Source organism: Artibeus jamaicensis, unplaced genomic scaffold (assembly GCF_021234435.1).
Source record: "Artibeus jamaicensis isolate MK-2021 breed Jamaican fruit bat unplaced genomic scaffold, CSHL_Jam_final scaffold_369, whole genome shotgun sequence".
Lineage (NCBI taxonomy): Eukaryota > Metazoa > Chordata > Mammalia > Chiroptera > Phyllostomidae > Artibeus > Artibeus jamaicensis.
Window position 1 is genome coordinate 74,586 of NW_026522042.1, and position 12,771 is coordinate 87,356.

A 12,771-nucleotide genomic window follows, 5' to 3' on the forward strand; every position below is an offset into this window, starting at 1 on the left:
AATTCAGAAGAGTTGTCATCGAAAGAGAGGGAGGCAGGTCTGGCCGGTGAGGAGTGTCCCTACACCTGGCTGCCCAATAGCCTGCATGGAAACCGAGGAGAACAGTATTAACATGGTGATGGTGGGAGCTGGGGGGAGGGCCAAGGTCGGAAGTGGTTGATCACTGTATCATTTTCTGATGTCGGCCATGGTGCCCTTCTGTCCCGTATCATGAGTGTTCGGTGGGGTCAGTCCACTTTCATGGGTCTGGGACTGAAACACAGGTAAAGTCAAGATGTGATCTTCGACTTGACTGGAATTCTGTTTCTGTGGTCATCAGATTGTGGATGCTGACTAGAGTCTAGAGATTAAAAAAGGGTGTGGATGGCCAGTATGTGCAGAGGGGGGAGGATACCAGAGAAAGGAGGCGAGGTGGTCCTGGTGCCCTTAGCTGGTCAAGGCCAGTTTGAATAAAGAAAATGGGCTGGAGAAAGGGTTATGTTGAAGACTTGGAGTTTCTGTGCAGTTACATTTTCTTACATTTTTGTCAGGAGAGGCCAGTGTATCTTTTAGTAAATGATAATAGATGCTTTATGAACATAGGGTGAAGCATAGATAACACTTTGTCTATTTTTTTATCATTCTAATGAAATGAGTGAATGGCCCCAATAGAAGCCTAGGCCTTAATGAAACCTCAGAAAACATTCTTCAGTCATCCTGGGTTTGTTCTTGGACTACTCATTCAGAATTCTGTGTCCCTAATAAGAATCTCCATATTTTGGAAACATTTACCAGCGAAAACACTGATTTCTCATCATCTTTCAGTGAAACCTTCTTGGGTGGCCTTCAGAAGGGAACAGAGTAAACACCAGAAGGTGAGTATGTCCCAAATCCTGTTGACAAGAAAATTTGCCCCATGGGTAGAAATGCAGGTAAGAGCAGGAAAATGCTGAAAGTATCCTAGGAACTGCGGCCTTCCTTTCCTGGTCTCTTCAACACATTGTCTGACATCACCATCTTTTTAAAAAGATTTTATTTATTGATGTTTTAGAGAGAGGGGAAAGGAGGGAGAAAATGAGGAGAGGAGCATGTGCAAAACACACCTGTCTGGGTTGCCACTCATCCACCCCCAAGTAGGGAACCTGAATTGCAACCCAGGTGTGTGCCCTGACTGGGAATGGAACTGGTGACCTTTCAGTCTGCAGGCCAGTACCCAATCCAGTGAGAAACACCAGCCAGGGCTCATCATCATCTTAATAGTTAACAACTACAGCAACAACAGTAACTACCATTTGTTTCATTCTCACAATGTTTCAGACTAAGAATTCTATGTGAATAAACTCACTCAAACATTACAACACCCCGATGAGGTACGTACTGTAACTGTCACCATTTACAATGAGGCAAGTGATCTTTCAGAGAGATAGAAATGTTTGACTATATGTCTAAGATCACAGTATCAGTGGTAGTGCAATCTGATTCATAGTTGCTTCTCTAAAACACTTACCAACTTACTAAAACTTTCACAGTTTTGCCCTGGCCACCGTGACCGGTTGGGTGTCATCCTGCAAAGCGGAAGATCACCGGTTTGATTCTTGGTCAGGGCACATGCCTGGGTTGTGTGCCAGTTTCCTGGTTTGGGTGTGTGTGAAAGGCTACTGATCAATGTTTCTCTCTCTCCTTCCCTTCCTCTCTCTCAAGAAAATAAGCAAAATCTTTTTTTAAAAATTAAAAAAATTGCCCTGGCTAGCTCAGGATCATCCTGGCAAGGTTCGCCGGCAATTCCCAGTAGGGCACATCAGTGCAGGGGTCCCCAGAGGAGAGAGGCAGACACACGCCTCCCACTCTTTCTTCTTCCCATCCCCTCTCTCTAAAAATAAATAAATAAAATATTTAAAAAATATAAAAAAATAATAAAAATAAAAATAAAAAAATAAACTTTCATAGTTTCCTAAAGTTTACATTGTTTTATCCATATGTCATTACATCATTCATCTGACTGACGGTTTCAAGCAAAGTTGTCTGCTATGCTGAAGTGAGAGATGCACTAAGACCCTCTGACTAAGGAAAGTATATGATGTGTAGGCAGTTTGTCCAGGGGGTGGCCCCAGATGAAGAGGAGTGTAGTGTCCAGGATCACAGCCTCCCACTCTAATAAAAAAAAAGCATCTCCCGCCCCTGAGGAGCTTCAGGTTTGATGATTGAGAAACAACAAATAATAAAATGACTCAGGACTTCATATAGGTTACACACTCTTCTATAGAAACTTATCCATCTGGAACTGACTTCAAATGCCTTTTCTTATAGAGTGAAGTGGCAGCTTCTTTCTCTGAGTTCCAGTGAGGCTGCTCTCATCCTATTTAAAATCATTTGTTCAACCTGCCTCCCTCCAAGTAGTGAGCTCTTTGACAGCTCAGGTCCATACCTGAGACTTCTCAGAGGTCACAGGCCGAGGTCAGGGCCCCTGAGGGCCCCTAAATGTTTACTGAATGATTTCACAATTATAAATTAAATTAGAAGATAATCAATGAACGCTGAAGGCAATTTCTGTGAGCTGTGGAATATGGAGAGAGCTGAGGGGTAAATTGATAACAGGACTGTAATCTCACATCCATACTGTATTACACAACAGAACACTTTGGTGAGCATTATTTAGTTGTACATTCACTGTAACATTGAAAATTATTATGTCAGAGGTCATGAAACTAAAGACAACTAGCTAATGATACAGCCTTATTCAAACAGAATCGGTGGGAACCAGCTAATCTAAATACAAATATTCTTTCTAAGGTATTGCAAATTTTATCACCATTTTATTTATTGCCTAGATATGTTTCTGCCAAGTATTTCCTTACTCTCTTCCGAATATCCTTCACTCTCAATACTATACAGACATTTGAAAGAAAAGAGCCATAAGGCATGAGTTCTAATCTTGGATTCATTACCCACATTGGCCCTATCCCCTCTAATATTCATACTCCCTAGGTATTTCCAAGGGTTGAAGTATTACGGACATGCATGTAAAATGTACCATAAGCCTTAAAAAATTAAATATACGTTATCTTTTAATATGTGACTCTTATATTGAAGGCAGCATCCAAGACACCATTAAGCAATGAATATAGTTTGAAGGAATTGTCAGGAACAGCAAATTTGATGACTGCAAGTGACTCAGAGGAGGCCCAGAAACCAATGTCCCCTCCTGCAGAAGCATGTGCCTTTGGAAAGCACACTAGACGAAAATCAGGTAAGAAAAAATAATTTGGAAACTTAAGTTCCTCTAAGTCCTACAGAAGGGCTGATAAGTATGACCTAGGCATGTGGGGTGGACTATGGATGGGCCTGGATTTAAGGTAGGCGAAGCTGAGACTGAAGTTACCACTGGACCTTTGGGCAAATCCTATAAATTCTCTGAGCTCCTGCAGGCTAATGTGTAAAGTGAAGATAAGGAAACATCACTCATATATTGTAGGAAAACATTAAATTAAATTTAAAACAGTTGACACATGCAACTTGTCCAATAAATCCATGTGTAATAATAGCAACCACACTTTATTGGTGTTGTGTGCCCAGGCCTTTACTCAGTGCCTAACACAATGTGCACTCCATAAATATTTTATGAATGATTAAAGGTTGGCAAATTAAACCTGGTACTAGGAAAAATCTAGAAACTGAAATTGAATCAGTCCTCTGTAGTTAGTGTGGAGTCTTCCTCTTCTGAACCAATAGTTAACAGTAAAATACCAGAGTGTGCAAAAGGACAGGTGGTCATTTGATGAGAGGAGATTGTGTGTTATATGATAAAATGGGAACTAACAATCCACACCACACCACCTTGCTCACCTGGCCTTTTCCACCTTAGAACTCAAGAGAAAGGAAATGGATGTGAAGATGTACAACCTACAAGAAAGAAAGGACTGTGTGTACCAAGAGGTCACCGAGCCCCAGGATGATGACTACCTTTGTAAGTGACCCTCACTCAGAAATATATTATGATACAATAATTTCATCTAGTCCTTTGGTCCCCAAATCATTCCCTTCCTTAATGACCTGGAGCACAGGACTGAGTCTTAGTGATGTCAGTGCCACACTCCCCCTGAAGCTCTGTGTGTCCAGGAACATGCGCTACACCTTCCCTAACCCCTGTTGCTCTCACCTCCAGATTGTGAGAAGTGTCAGAACTTCTTCATCGACAGCTGTGCAGTACATGGACCCCCTGCATTTGTAAAGGACAGTGCAGTGGACGAGGGGCATCCCCACCGCTCAGCCCTCACCCGGCCCGCTGGGTTGAGAATTGGGCCATCGGGCTTCCCTGAGGCTGGGCTTGGAGTGTGGAATGAGGCAGCTGATTTGCCAGTGGGTCTGCACTTTGGCACTTATGCAGGACACATCACAGAAGGTGAAGAGGTAGCCAAGAGCAAAAACTCCTGGCTGGTGAGAACTATTTACCTCTTCCACTGTCCTCTGGCTTCCCACATTCCTTCTGAGGCTTGGGGGGACCTCTCCTCTTATGTGCTAGACATGGAGGGGACAGTGTGGTCAGCTCTGTGTACTGACTGGACTTTACATGGACACAGAGCTCCTGTTGAAGGATCAGAAGGTAAGTGGGAGCAAAGTGGTGGAGACACAAAAGAGTGGCTCCTCCCTTGTGGGGCTCCTGCTGTGATTGGATAGGTAGACTCAGCTGTGTAGGTGATGAGTAAGAAAAATATCATGTGGTCACAGCTGGCAGTTGAATCCCCATACAGGTGGAAAGAGCTTTGATGACTGTGGAGTAAAATAATTCTGACTGTAACCTCCCCATGAAATACATAAAAGGTCTTTACCTTCTTTTCTGAAACACAGATCGCCAAAGGGAGAAACTGCTATGAGTATGTGGATGGAAAGGACAGGGTCTGGGCCAACTGGATGAGGTGAGGTCAACAGGTCTCTGGGTACCAGAGGGGACTCTCATCCCCTACAAGCCCATATATCTGTCCCTCTCATCATGCCTCCCTCAGTGGTCTCCCTTGATCCTTTTTCCCCCCTTTTTTTCTATACAGTGTTCTTTTGTTTCAGGGGACTTTAGGAAAAAAGTATAGCATGTGTTCCCAAAATAAAAAGCTCTCTGCTAGACACAATTTGGGCACTGGAAAGGACCTTGAAGAGGTTAGGGACACTGGATTACACTTTAATTTATCAAATGAACATTAACTAAGCACTTACTATATTCTAGTTATGGTGAAGGAATAAATAACTTCAGATCACACAACCCATGCCCTTATGGAGGACCTCTCACAGAGAGATAAAAACAGCTGCTTTTAGAAACTATAATTTTCAAGAAGTGCACAGTGTCAAGATAGCACAAACCAAGGGTGGCCTAAACCTGTGAGGGCAGCAAACCATCCCATCCTCACTGCAAACTAGAACTGGATTCTGAGGCCTGCAGAGGAATGGTCATGGGCCCCTTTCCTGACGAGGGCCTTTTTTTTAATCAGGGTTAACAGAATGTGAATCAACTACTATTGTTCTGTTTTATTCTAACAAGAGAAAAAAGACATTCAATTTTCTATAGTAACCTTGGGCAGGCAAGTGAATGGTATCCTACATAAAGTGTAGGGGGGTTGGAAAAGGCCTCTCAGGAGAAAACAGATGTGGGCTGAGTACTGGATAATTAGTGAGTTAATTTAGAAGCAGAGCCAGGTTCTGTGGCATGAGACAACTTGATTTAGAGTTTGGAGAAGCCAGAGATCACTGGACATTATGGCCAGTCAGAGTGGAAGTTAAGTCTAGAACTGGGTTTTAGAAAATAGTAATAGGCAGGATGAACACTGCAAGCAGGACTTGGAGGTGGGAATTCACATGACATGCTGACAGACACTCAGACACTGAACAGAGGGTTCCCTGAGAGCATTAAGGGCATTGGGCAACACCAGAGCCTGAGGGCCTTCAGAGTCAGTGAGGAGCTGGACATGGATGTAACAGGTAGTGGGAACTCATCACCATGGTTTTCTTTTCCCTTATGTGCCTCAATCCCAGGTATGTGAACTGTGCCCGGGATCATGAAGAACAGAACCTGGTGGCCTTTCAGTACCACAGGCAGATTTTCTACCGAACCTGCCGGGTTGTCAGGCCGGGCCGTGAGCTGCTGGTCTGGTGCGGGGATGAGTATGGCCAGGAGCTGGGCAGCAAGTGGGGCAGCAAGTGGAAGAGAGAGTTCGTGGCTGAGAGAGGTGGGCACCGCTGTTCTTCAAAACAGAAAGAAAAGAGAGAATTCTCCATAGAAATATTCATGACCCAACTCTTAAGTGGAGTAAAATCCACTCTAAAGTCAGTAAAGTTTCAGATCACATGCTTCAGAAATTCACAATACATTCACATGCCTTTGACTCTTAGGCAAAATTTTTATCTTTTTATTTTTTTAAAAGTTCATGAACAAAATACACAACTGCATACAGTGCTGAAAGACTGGGAGGCAAAACAAAAATTTTCAAGCACTAACCAGCTCTCTCACCAAGGTAGTTTTTCTGATACTTTTATAGCTGTTTCTTCTGAGTTTTCCTCAATACTTCTAAATAAAACATTTTTGTCTGTAGGCATTCATTATTTTTTAAAGATTTTGTCCTGACTGGTGTGGCTCAGTGGATGGCGCACCGGCCTGTGAACCAAAGGGTCACCAGTTCAATTCCCAGTCAGGGCACATGGCTGGGTTTTGGGCCAGGTCCCCAGTACGGGGCATGTGAGAGGCAACCACACATTGATGTTTCTCCCTCCCTCCCTCCCTTCCCCCTTTTCTGAAAAATAAATAAATAAATAAATACATAAATCAAGTCTTTTAAAACAAGATTTTATTTATTTTTACAGAGTGGAAAGGAGAGAGAAGGAAAAATCAATATGTAAGAGAAACATTAACCAGTTGTCTATGGCACACCCCCAACTGGCCCCCAACCCTGCATGTGCCCTAAGACTGGATCGAACTTGTAACCTTTCAGTTTTCACACAACACCCAACCCACCAGGCCACACCAATCAGGCAGGGCGCATTCATTCATCATTTCAGTGAATTATCATGAGAGATCCTACTCTGTGGTGCATGGTGTCCTGGGACTTGGAAATACAGTTAACATGAGGACAGAATCACTGCTCTTGAGGAGCTGATGGGTGAAGGAGAGAAACCCAGGCACGTGCTTGTGTGTGCATAACACCACACACCGGTTAGTGCTTTGGAGAAAACTAATCCAGTACAAGTGCCTGCGGATCAGTGTGAGGGGAGGTGTGTAGCAGGTAGTCCTGGAAGGGCTCTCTCAGGAGACAGCATTTACAAAAATACCTGCGGAAAGAGGATCCCAGGCAGAGGGAGCAGCTAGTCCAGGGAAGAAAAGAGATGGGGCACTGAACTGGCCAAGGGTCACTCAAGGTCTTGTCCTGGCACAGAAGGTAAAAACAGATCAGGCAGATACTTAGCAGCCCAGAGATGCAGTGCCGATGACCTGAGTTGAGACACTGGGGACTTTCCTGAATGAAAGTGTGCAGTTGTCAGCTATAGAGTGGTGTGTTCTCTAGTCTGATTATATTTTGTTAATTTTTAGAAAATAAACCAGTGGGGAACCCCTCAGCTTACTTCATCTCCAAGTGAGAGAGCGTGGTGGATTGGCCAGAGAGAAACAGGAGTCAGGCGTGTAAAAAATGTGCTTGAAATATTTTGAAACAGGTCCTCATAGTGTATTTGAACTAGTGTAACACTGAATAAGATGAAGCATAAATATCTGGTGTGAGGCTTGAGGAAGGACATTTTATTTTACTATTTTGGAAAACCAAGAGAAGCGATTCCTAGTTGGAGCCTGTGGTTTTCCTCTGTAACGTGACTTAGAAGATACCTGTACCTGAGAAAGGTCACTGCAGTTCCATCCACACAGGGAGTGAAATGGCCTCTCATGCTCCAAAAGTCCCTAGTCTGGGCAATATTAGAAAAGACCCTTGATGTGGGCTTTCTGGATTTCTGAGGAAGATGCACTGCATAAAAATAAAAAGAATAGACGGCGAGTGGACACTGAGAGACACAGGTTGTGTTGTCACCACAGTAAGAAGGACTCACGGGGCAGGTCTTACCAGGAGACTAATCATACAGTCCAGGCATTGTCGTCAGCACCTGCCCTGACCAAACCTTTCTCTTTCAGCAGAACCAAAGCCAGAGGTGCACCCATGTCCCTCCTGTTCTCTGGCCTTCTCCACTCAGGAATTTCTCAGACAACACATGAAACTCAATCATCCCTCTGAGATTCTCCAGGGAACATCGGCAAGAAATCACCTCCAAGCAGAGCAACCCTATCCAGAGGATCAGAATCAGCAGCAGCAACATACTAGTACACACAGCTGGAATGATAAAGCTGAAGGACAAGAGGTCAAAGAAAGGTCCAAACCTTTGCTTAAAAGGATCAATCAGAGGGGAATCTCAAAACCCTTTTTCCAACCTTCCAAAGAACAAATGAGCTCTAGTGAGCACGAGAGAATGATGGAACAAGAGCCCCGGAGTGGCCAGAAAGAGAATCCAGAGGACACAGGCAAGTTCTTTGTGGAAGTAGGAATGTCAAAAATTGTCACAATCCAGCATGGAGGGTGTTGGCAAGGCTTTAATGATGGATCACATCTCATCACACATCAGGTGATACACTCTGGCGAGAAGCCCTATGTTTGCAGGAACTGTGAGCAAGGCTTTACACGGAAGTCAATTCTCATAAGACACCAGAGTACACACTCTGGAGAGAAGCCCTATGTTTGCAGGGAATGTGGGCGAGGCTTTACACAGAAGTCAGTTCTCATCACACACCAGAGGACACACTCTGGGGAGAAGCCCTATGTTTGCAGGGAGTGCAGGCGAGGCTTTGCATGCAAGTCAGATGTCATCAGACACCAGAGGACACACTCTGGGGAGAAGCCCTATGTTTGCAGGGAGTGTGGGAGAGGCTTTACGCACAAGACAAATCTCATCACACACCAGAGGACACACTCTGGGGAGAAGCCCTATGTTTGCAGGGAGTGCGGGCGAGGCTTTACATGCAAGTCAGATCTCATCAGACACCAGAGGACACACTCTGGGGAGAAGCCCTATGTTTGCAGGGAGTGCGGGCGAGGCTTTACATGCAAGTCACATCTCATCAGACACCAGAGGACACACTCTGGGGAGAAGCCCTATGTTTGCAGGGAGTGTGGGAGAGGCTTTACACACAAGACAACTCTCATCACACACCAGAGGACACACTCTGGGGAGAAGCCCTATGTTTGCAGGGAGTGTGGGAGAGGCTTTACGCACAAGACAACTCTCATCACACACCAGAGGAGACACTCTGGGGAGAAGCCCTATGTTTGCAGGGAGTGTGGGCGAGGCTTTACACAGAAGTCAGTTCTCATCAGACACCAGAGGACACACTCTGGGGAGAAGCCCTATGTTTGCAGGGAGTGCGGGCGAGGCTTTACATGCAAGACAAATCTCATCAGACACCAGAGGACACACTCTGGGGAGAAGCCCTATGTTTGCAGGGAGTGCGGGCGAGGCTTTACACAGCAGTCACATCTCATCAGACACCAGAGGAGACACTCAGGGGAGAAGCCCCATGTTTGCAGGTGGAGTGAGTGAGTCATTAGCATTAAGTCACATATCAGTAGCCATAGGAAGTTCACAGCCCCTTATTCTCCCCAAAATTGTAATTAGTAGAGAAGTAACTGGTTAAACAAACCTTCCAGTTTCATTACAAGAGATGAAATGGACAAACAGTTCCATAGTGATATGGGGATGTCAGCACCAAACTCGTTCATGGTTTCTTGACCTATTCTAAAACGTTTTGTCTCCATACACATCTCTCATTTTCCCCATCAGTGAAAGCAGAGGATTCCTAAAGAGCCACAAAGAACTCATACTCTCAGCCACAGAAATTCAACTCCTACAAATGTGTAAATGTGGAATCAGTCTACTTTCGTTACTCCCAAAAGAGAGGGATTTGAGACAGACTCACCCAGGAAGGTAATTCCCCAGACTCCTGGAAAGGGCCTTTTCTCCTAATCAGCTCCGTACTTCTCCTCCCTTGCCTTCTCTTGGCTCCTCTGGTTTCCTACAACCTCTGGAGCCTCAGAGGTAAATGGCAGGGAGAGATGGATGCTTGTGCATGGACGTGAGCCTGGCTGAATCTGGGCACCTGTTCTTCCTCACTCCTTGCTGCCTTTTCAGGGTCAGCATTTCCTGGTGCACAGCGCACAGATTCCACACCAGTTGACAGTGGGTTTGAGTCTCAGCTCTGTCTTCTCCAGCTTTGTGACCTAAAGCAAGATTCTCAACTTCTCTTTGCCTGCTTCCTAGACTGTGCAATGGAAATGGGAACTCCAGCCTTTTGGTTTGACATTCAAAGTTGAGTCAGCTCAGACAGAATCTGGCAAGAAGGTCACTGAGATCACAAGTCCTGCTGAACAGCCTTCAGTGCCCATGTCTTCCAGGTCTTTAGTGCTGGACAAAGGATGATAAGGACAGGGTAGGGGTCTGTAGCCAAATTCAGAATATGAACAGACCCCACTGCTTTCCCCACATAGACCCAGCTGCCCTGAGAAAGAGGCCTGAGGTGGGGGATGTACTTCCCTCCCGGTAACCCCCTTCCCACTGACCCTGTGCACCTTCAGAGCCTCCTTAGCACAGGCAGGTGGTACTGAGAGTGACCTGTGAAACAAGACCCTTGGCTACCCCTTGCTGAGAACTGACACAGGCTGGATACAGCATCTGCCCCAACTGGTGTGTTAGGTGGGATAGATGGGAAGCCAAGGCAGGGAGGACGAGGAAGACATGTGTCACCCACTAACTCAGGAGTCCTGAGCCTGGTCCAAGTCTATCGCCAGATGGTCCAACAACGTGTTGAAATTCTAGGTATCATTTCCAGTATGTGGCAGAGAAAGGCTTTGAAACTATTCATTTTAAGCCCTAGAGGATGGGAGGGAGTCCACAGCACTCAAGGTAAAGAAGGACCCATAAAACAAATTTGGCTAATTGCCTCTGGCCACAATCTGTTTTATGAGAGGGCCCCTAGTGCTTACAGAAAGCCCATAGGTAACGTTGGGTAACTACCTCTACTTTAACTCTCCTGTTATGTATCTATTTTACAAGATGTCCAAGTGGGGTCTGAATTGAGATAAGGATTCAGCTAACGACCCACACACATAACTACATTTGGGTAGTCCGTCCCCTTGGAAGCTGGCACTACTTTCACCCACCAACTATATAACTCCTCAGGACAAAGGGCCTGGTGCTCTTGCCACCCAAGCTCTTGCCTTTCACCCCCACCTCAGCAAGACCTGTCCTCTTCCATGAGAATGTGTCACTAATAAACCCTGCTTGCATGCTAATACACTTGCTGATCTGTAATTCTTGACTGCATTGGCAAGAAGAACTGAGTTTCTCCTGTGATGGGCACCCAATCTGCATGTGGCATTCATGAAGCCCACGAGGCAGCAGCTACTATAATGCACTCTCCTTGTACCTGGGCCCCATAGGGCTTCATACATCACTGACACCATCTCAAAATTATTACTTATTGTATCTTTAAACTTTTGTTTGTGAAGTCCGATGATATAATGGACATGCACAATATTGGTCATTCCTGGCCACCCATTCCCAGGTAATGTCCACAGTGGCCCAAGAGCACAAAATTTCCATGGACCCAATGGGTGGGAGTCCAGCGAGACTCAGGGTGAGAACAAGATAAACATCTACATCTGCATAAGCAAGGGTGGTAGCAGCTCCCAGAGGCCACACTTAGAACCAGAGCTGAGTTCAATACAGAGAGATGGTCAACAATCAGGACCTCATCATAACCTCTCCGGCATGAGGGAGACCTAAGCACGACCCACCCTGTTCCTGCTGGGGTGGGTTCACCAAAGAGGTACACCCACCCCCATGACTTGGAACAGTGACCTTTGTGTCCTCCCAGTGCCAGGCTTGTGAAGAGTGTCTACATAAACTACGTGGGTTGCAATAATAAATATCCACTATTTTGTTTTTTATGTTTTTAAAGGAACATGTGTGTCTTGTGTTTTGTTTCCCTTCCCTGTTTCTTCCCCCACCACCACAGCCCAGAGAGAACACCAGAACCTCGACATTCTGTGGCTTTCAGCACGGGCCATGGGAGAGGGACAGGGTCCTGGTGTAGTGCTGGCTGGCAGTGTGGCTGGCACTGAAATACAGTGGGAAGGGGAACCCGCACACTGGCAGGTGATGGTCACCACGACCAGCACGAGGACAGACCCTGGAGCTCTCCAAGAAGGCTTAGCGATTCAAGATATTGAATAGACAGGTCTGTTCCCTCTCCCTCCCTTTCAGCAGCAAACCACATTCCTAGTGTAGCTGCCAGCCTTCAAGGTGTCCCCCAAATGCACATGCCGTCACCTCTGTCCTTGTACAGTTCCTCCTTCACACAACCGAGCTGATCTATGTTGTGAAAATGGCGTGTGGCTCTCAAAGCTAAGTCATAAACAGGCCCTTTTGTTTCAGCCTTGCTTGCATAGTTCACATTGTCAAAGACCACCTTGTGCAGGGAGCTGGGTGTTTACACACCCCTCTCTCCCACCTTCCAGGGGCTGGCAGCCTCCATCCTTGTTTTGAGGTGGAGGCTCCAAGGAGTGAATGTCGCCCGACATCTGCTGGGTTCTGCATCTCTTGTCCTTGACAGGCAGCTGAAGTCACTGTCCTGTCCCTGTAACACCTGGTGGGCCTCCAAGGCTACTCCCACTGTACCTGCTGGCTTCCCATCTCCTTTCCATGACACTGTGATAGACCTGG

The 12,771-nt window shown here is 45.8% G+C and overlaps 1 protein-coding gene across 1 annotated transcript; it reads left to right on the forward strand.

Annotated features, from left to right (window-relative positions):
* Positions 1-655: 655 nt before the first annotated feature.
* On the forward strand, positions 656-12,010 carry LOC119039771 (histone-lysine N-methyltransferase PRDM9-like). Its single transcript, XM_053657425.1, has 8 exons — positions 656-854; positions 3,070-3,226; positions 3,842-3,943; positions 4,142-4,413; positions 4,825-4,892; positions 5,998-6,191; positions 8,138-8,619; positions 8,956-12,010. The coding sequence occupies exons 1-8, from the start codon at positions 666-668 to the stop codon at positions 9,589-9,591; spliced, it is 2,100 nt and encodes a 699-aa protein (XP_053513400.1). The 5' UTR covers positions 656-665; the 3' UTR covers positions 9,592-12,010.
* Positions 12,011-12,771: the final 761 nt, after the last annotated feature.

What these genes read in the sequence shown, in the direction of transcription:
- LOC119039771 (XM_053657425.1), top strand. Translation starts at nt 666, where the DNA reads ATGAAACCTCAGAAAACATTCTTCAGTCATCCTGGGTTTGTTCTTGGA. An exon ending in CCAGGATGATGACTACCTTT is followed by an intron (nt 3,944 to 4,141) that starts GTAAGTGACCCT and finishes TCTCACCTCCAG; the next exon opens with ATTGTGAGAAGTGTCAGAAC. An exon ending in CACATCTCATCACACATCAG is followed by an intron (nt 8,620 to 8,955) that starts GTGATACACTCT and finishes ATCACACACCAG; the next exon opens with AGGACACACTCTGGGGAGAA.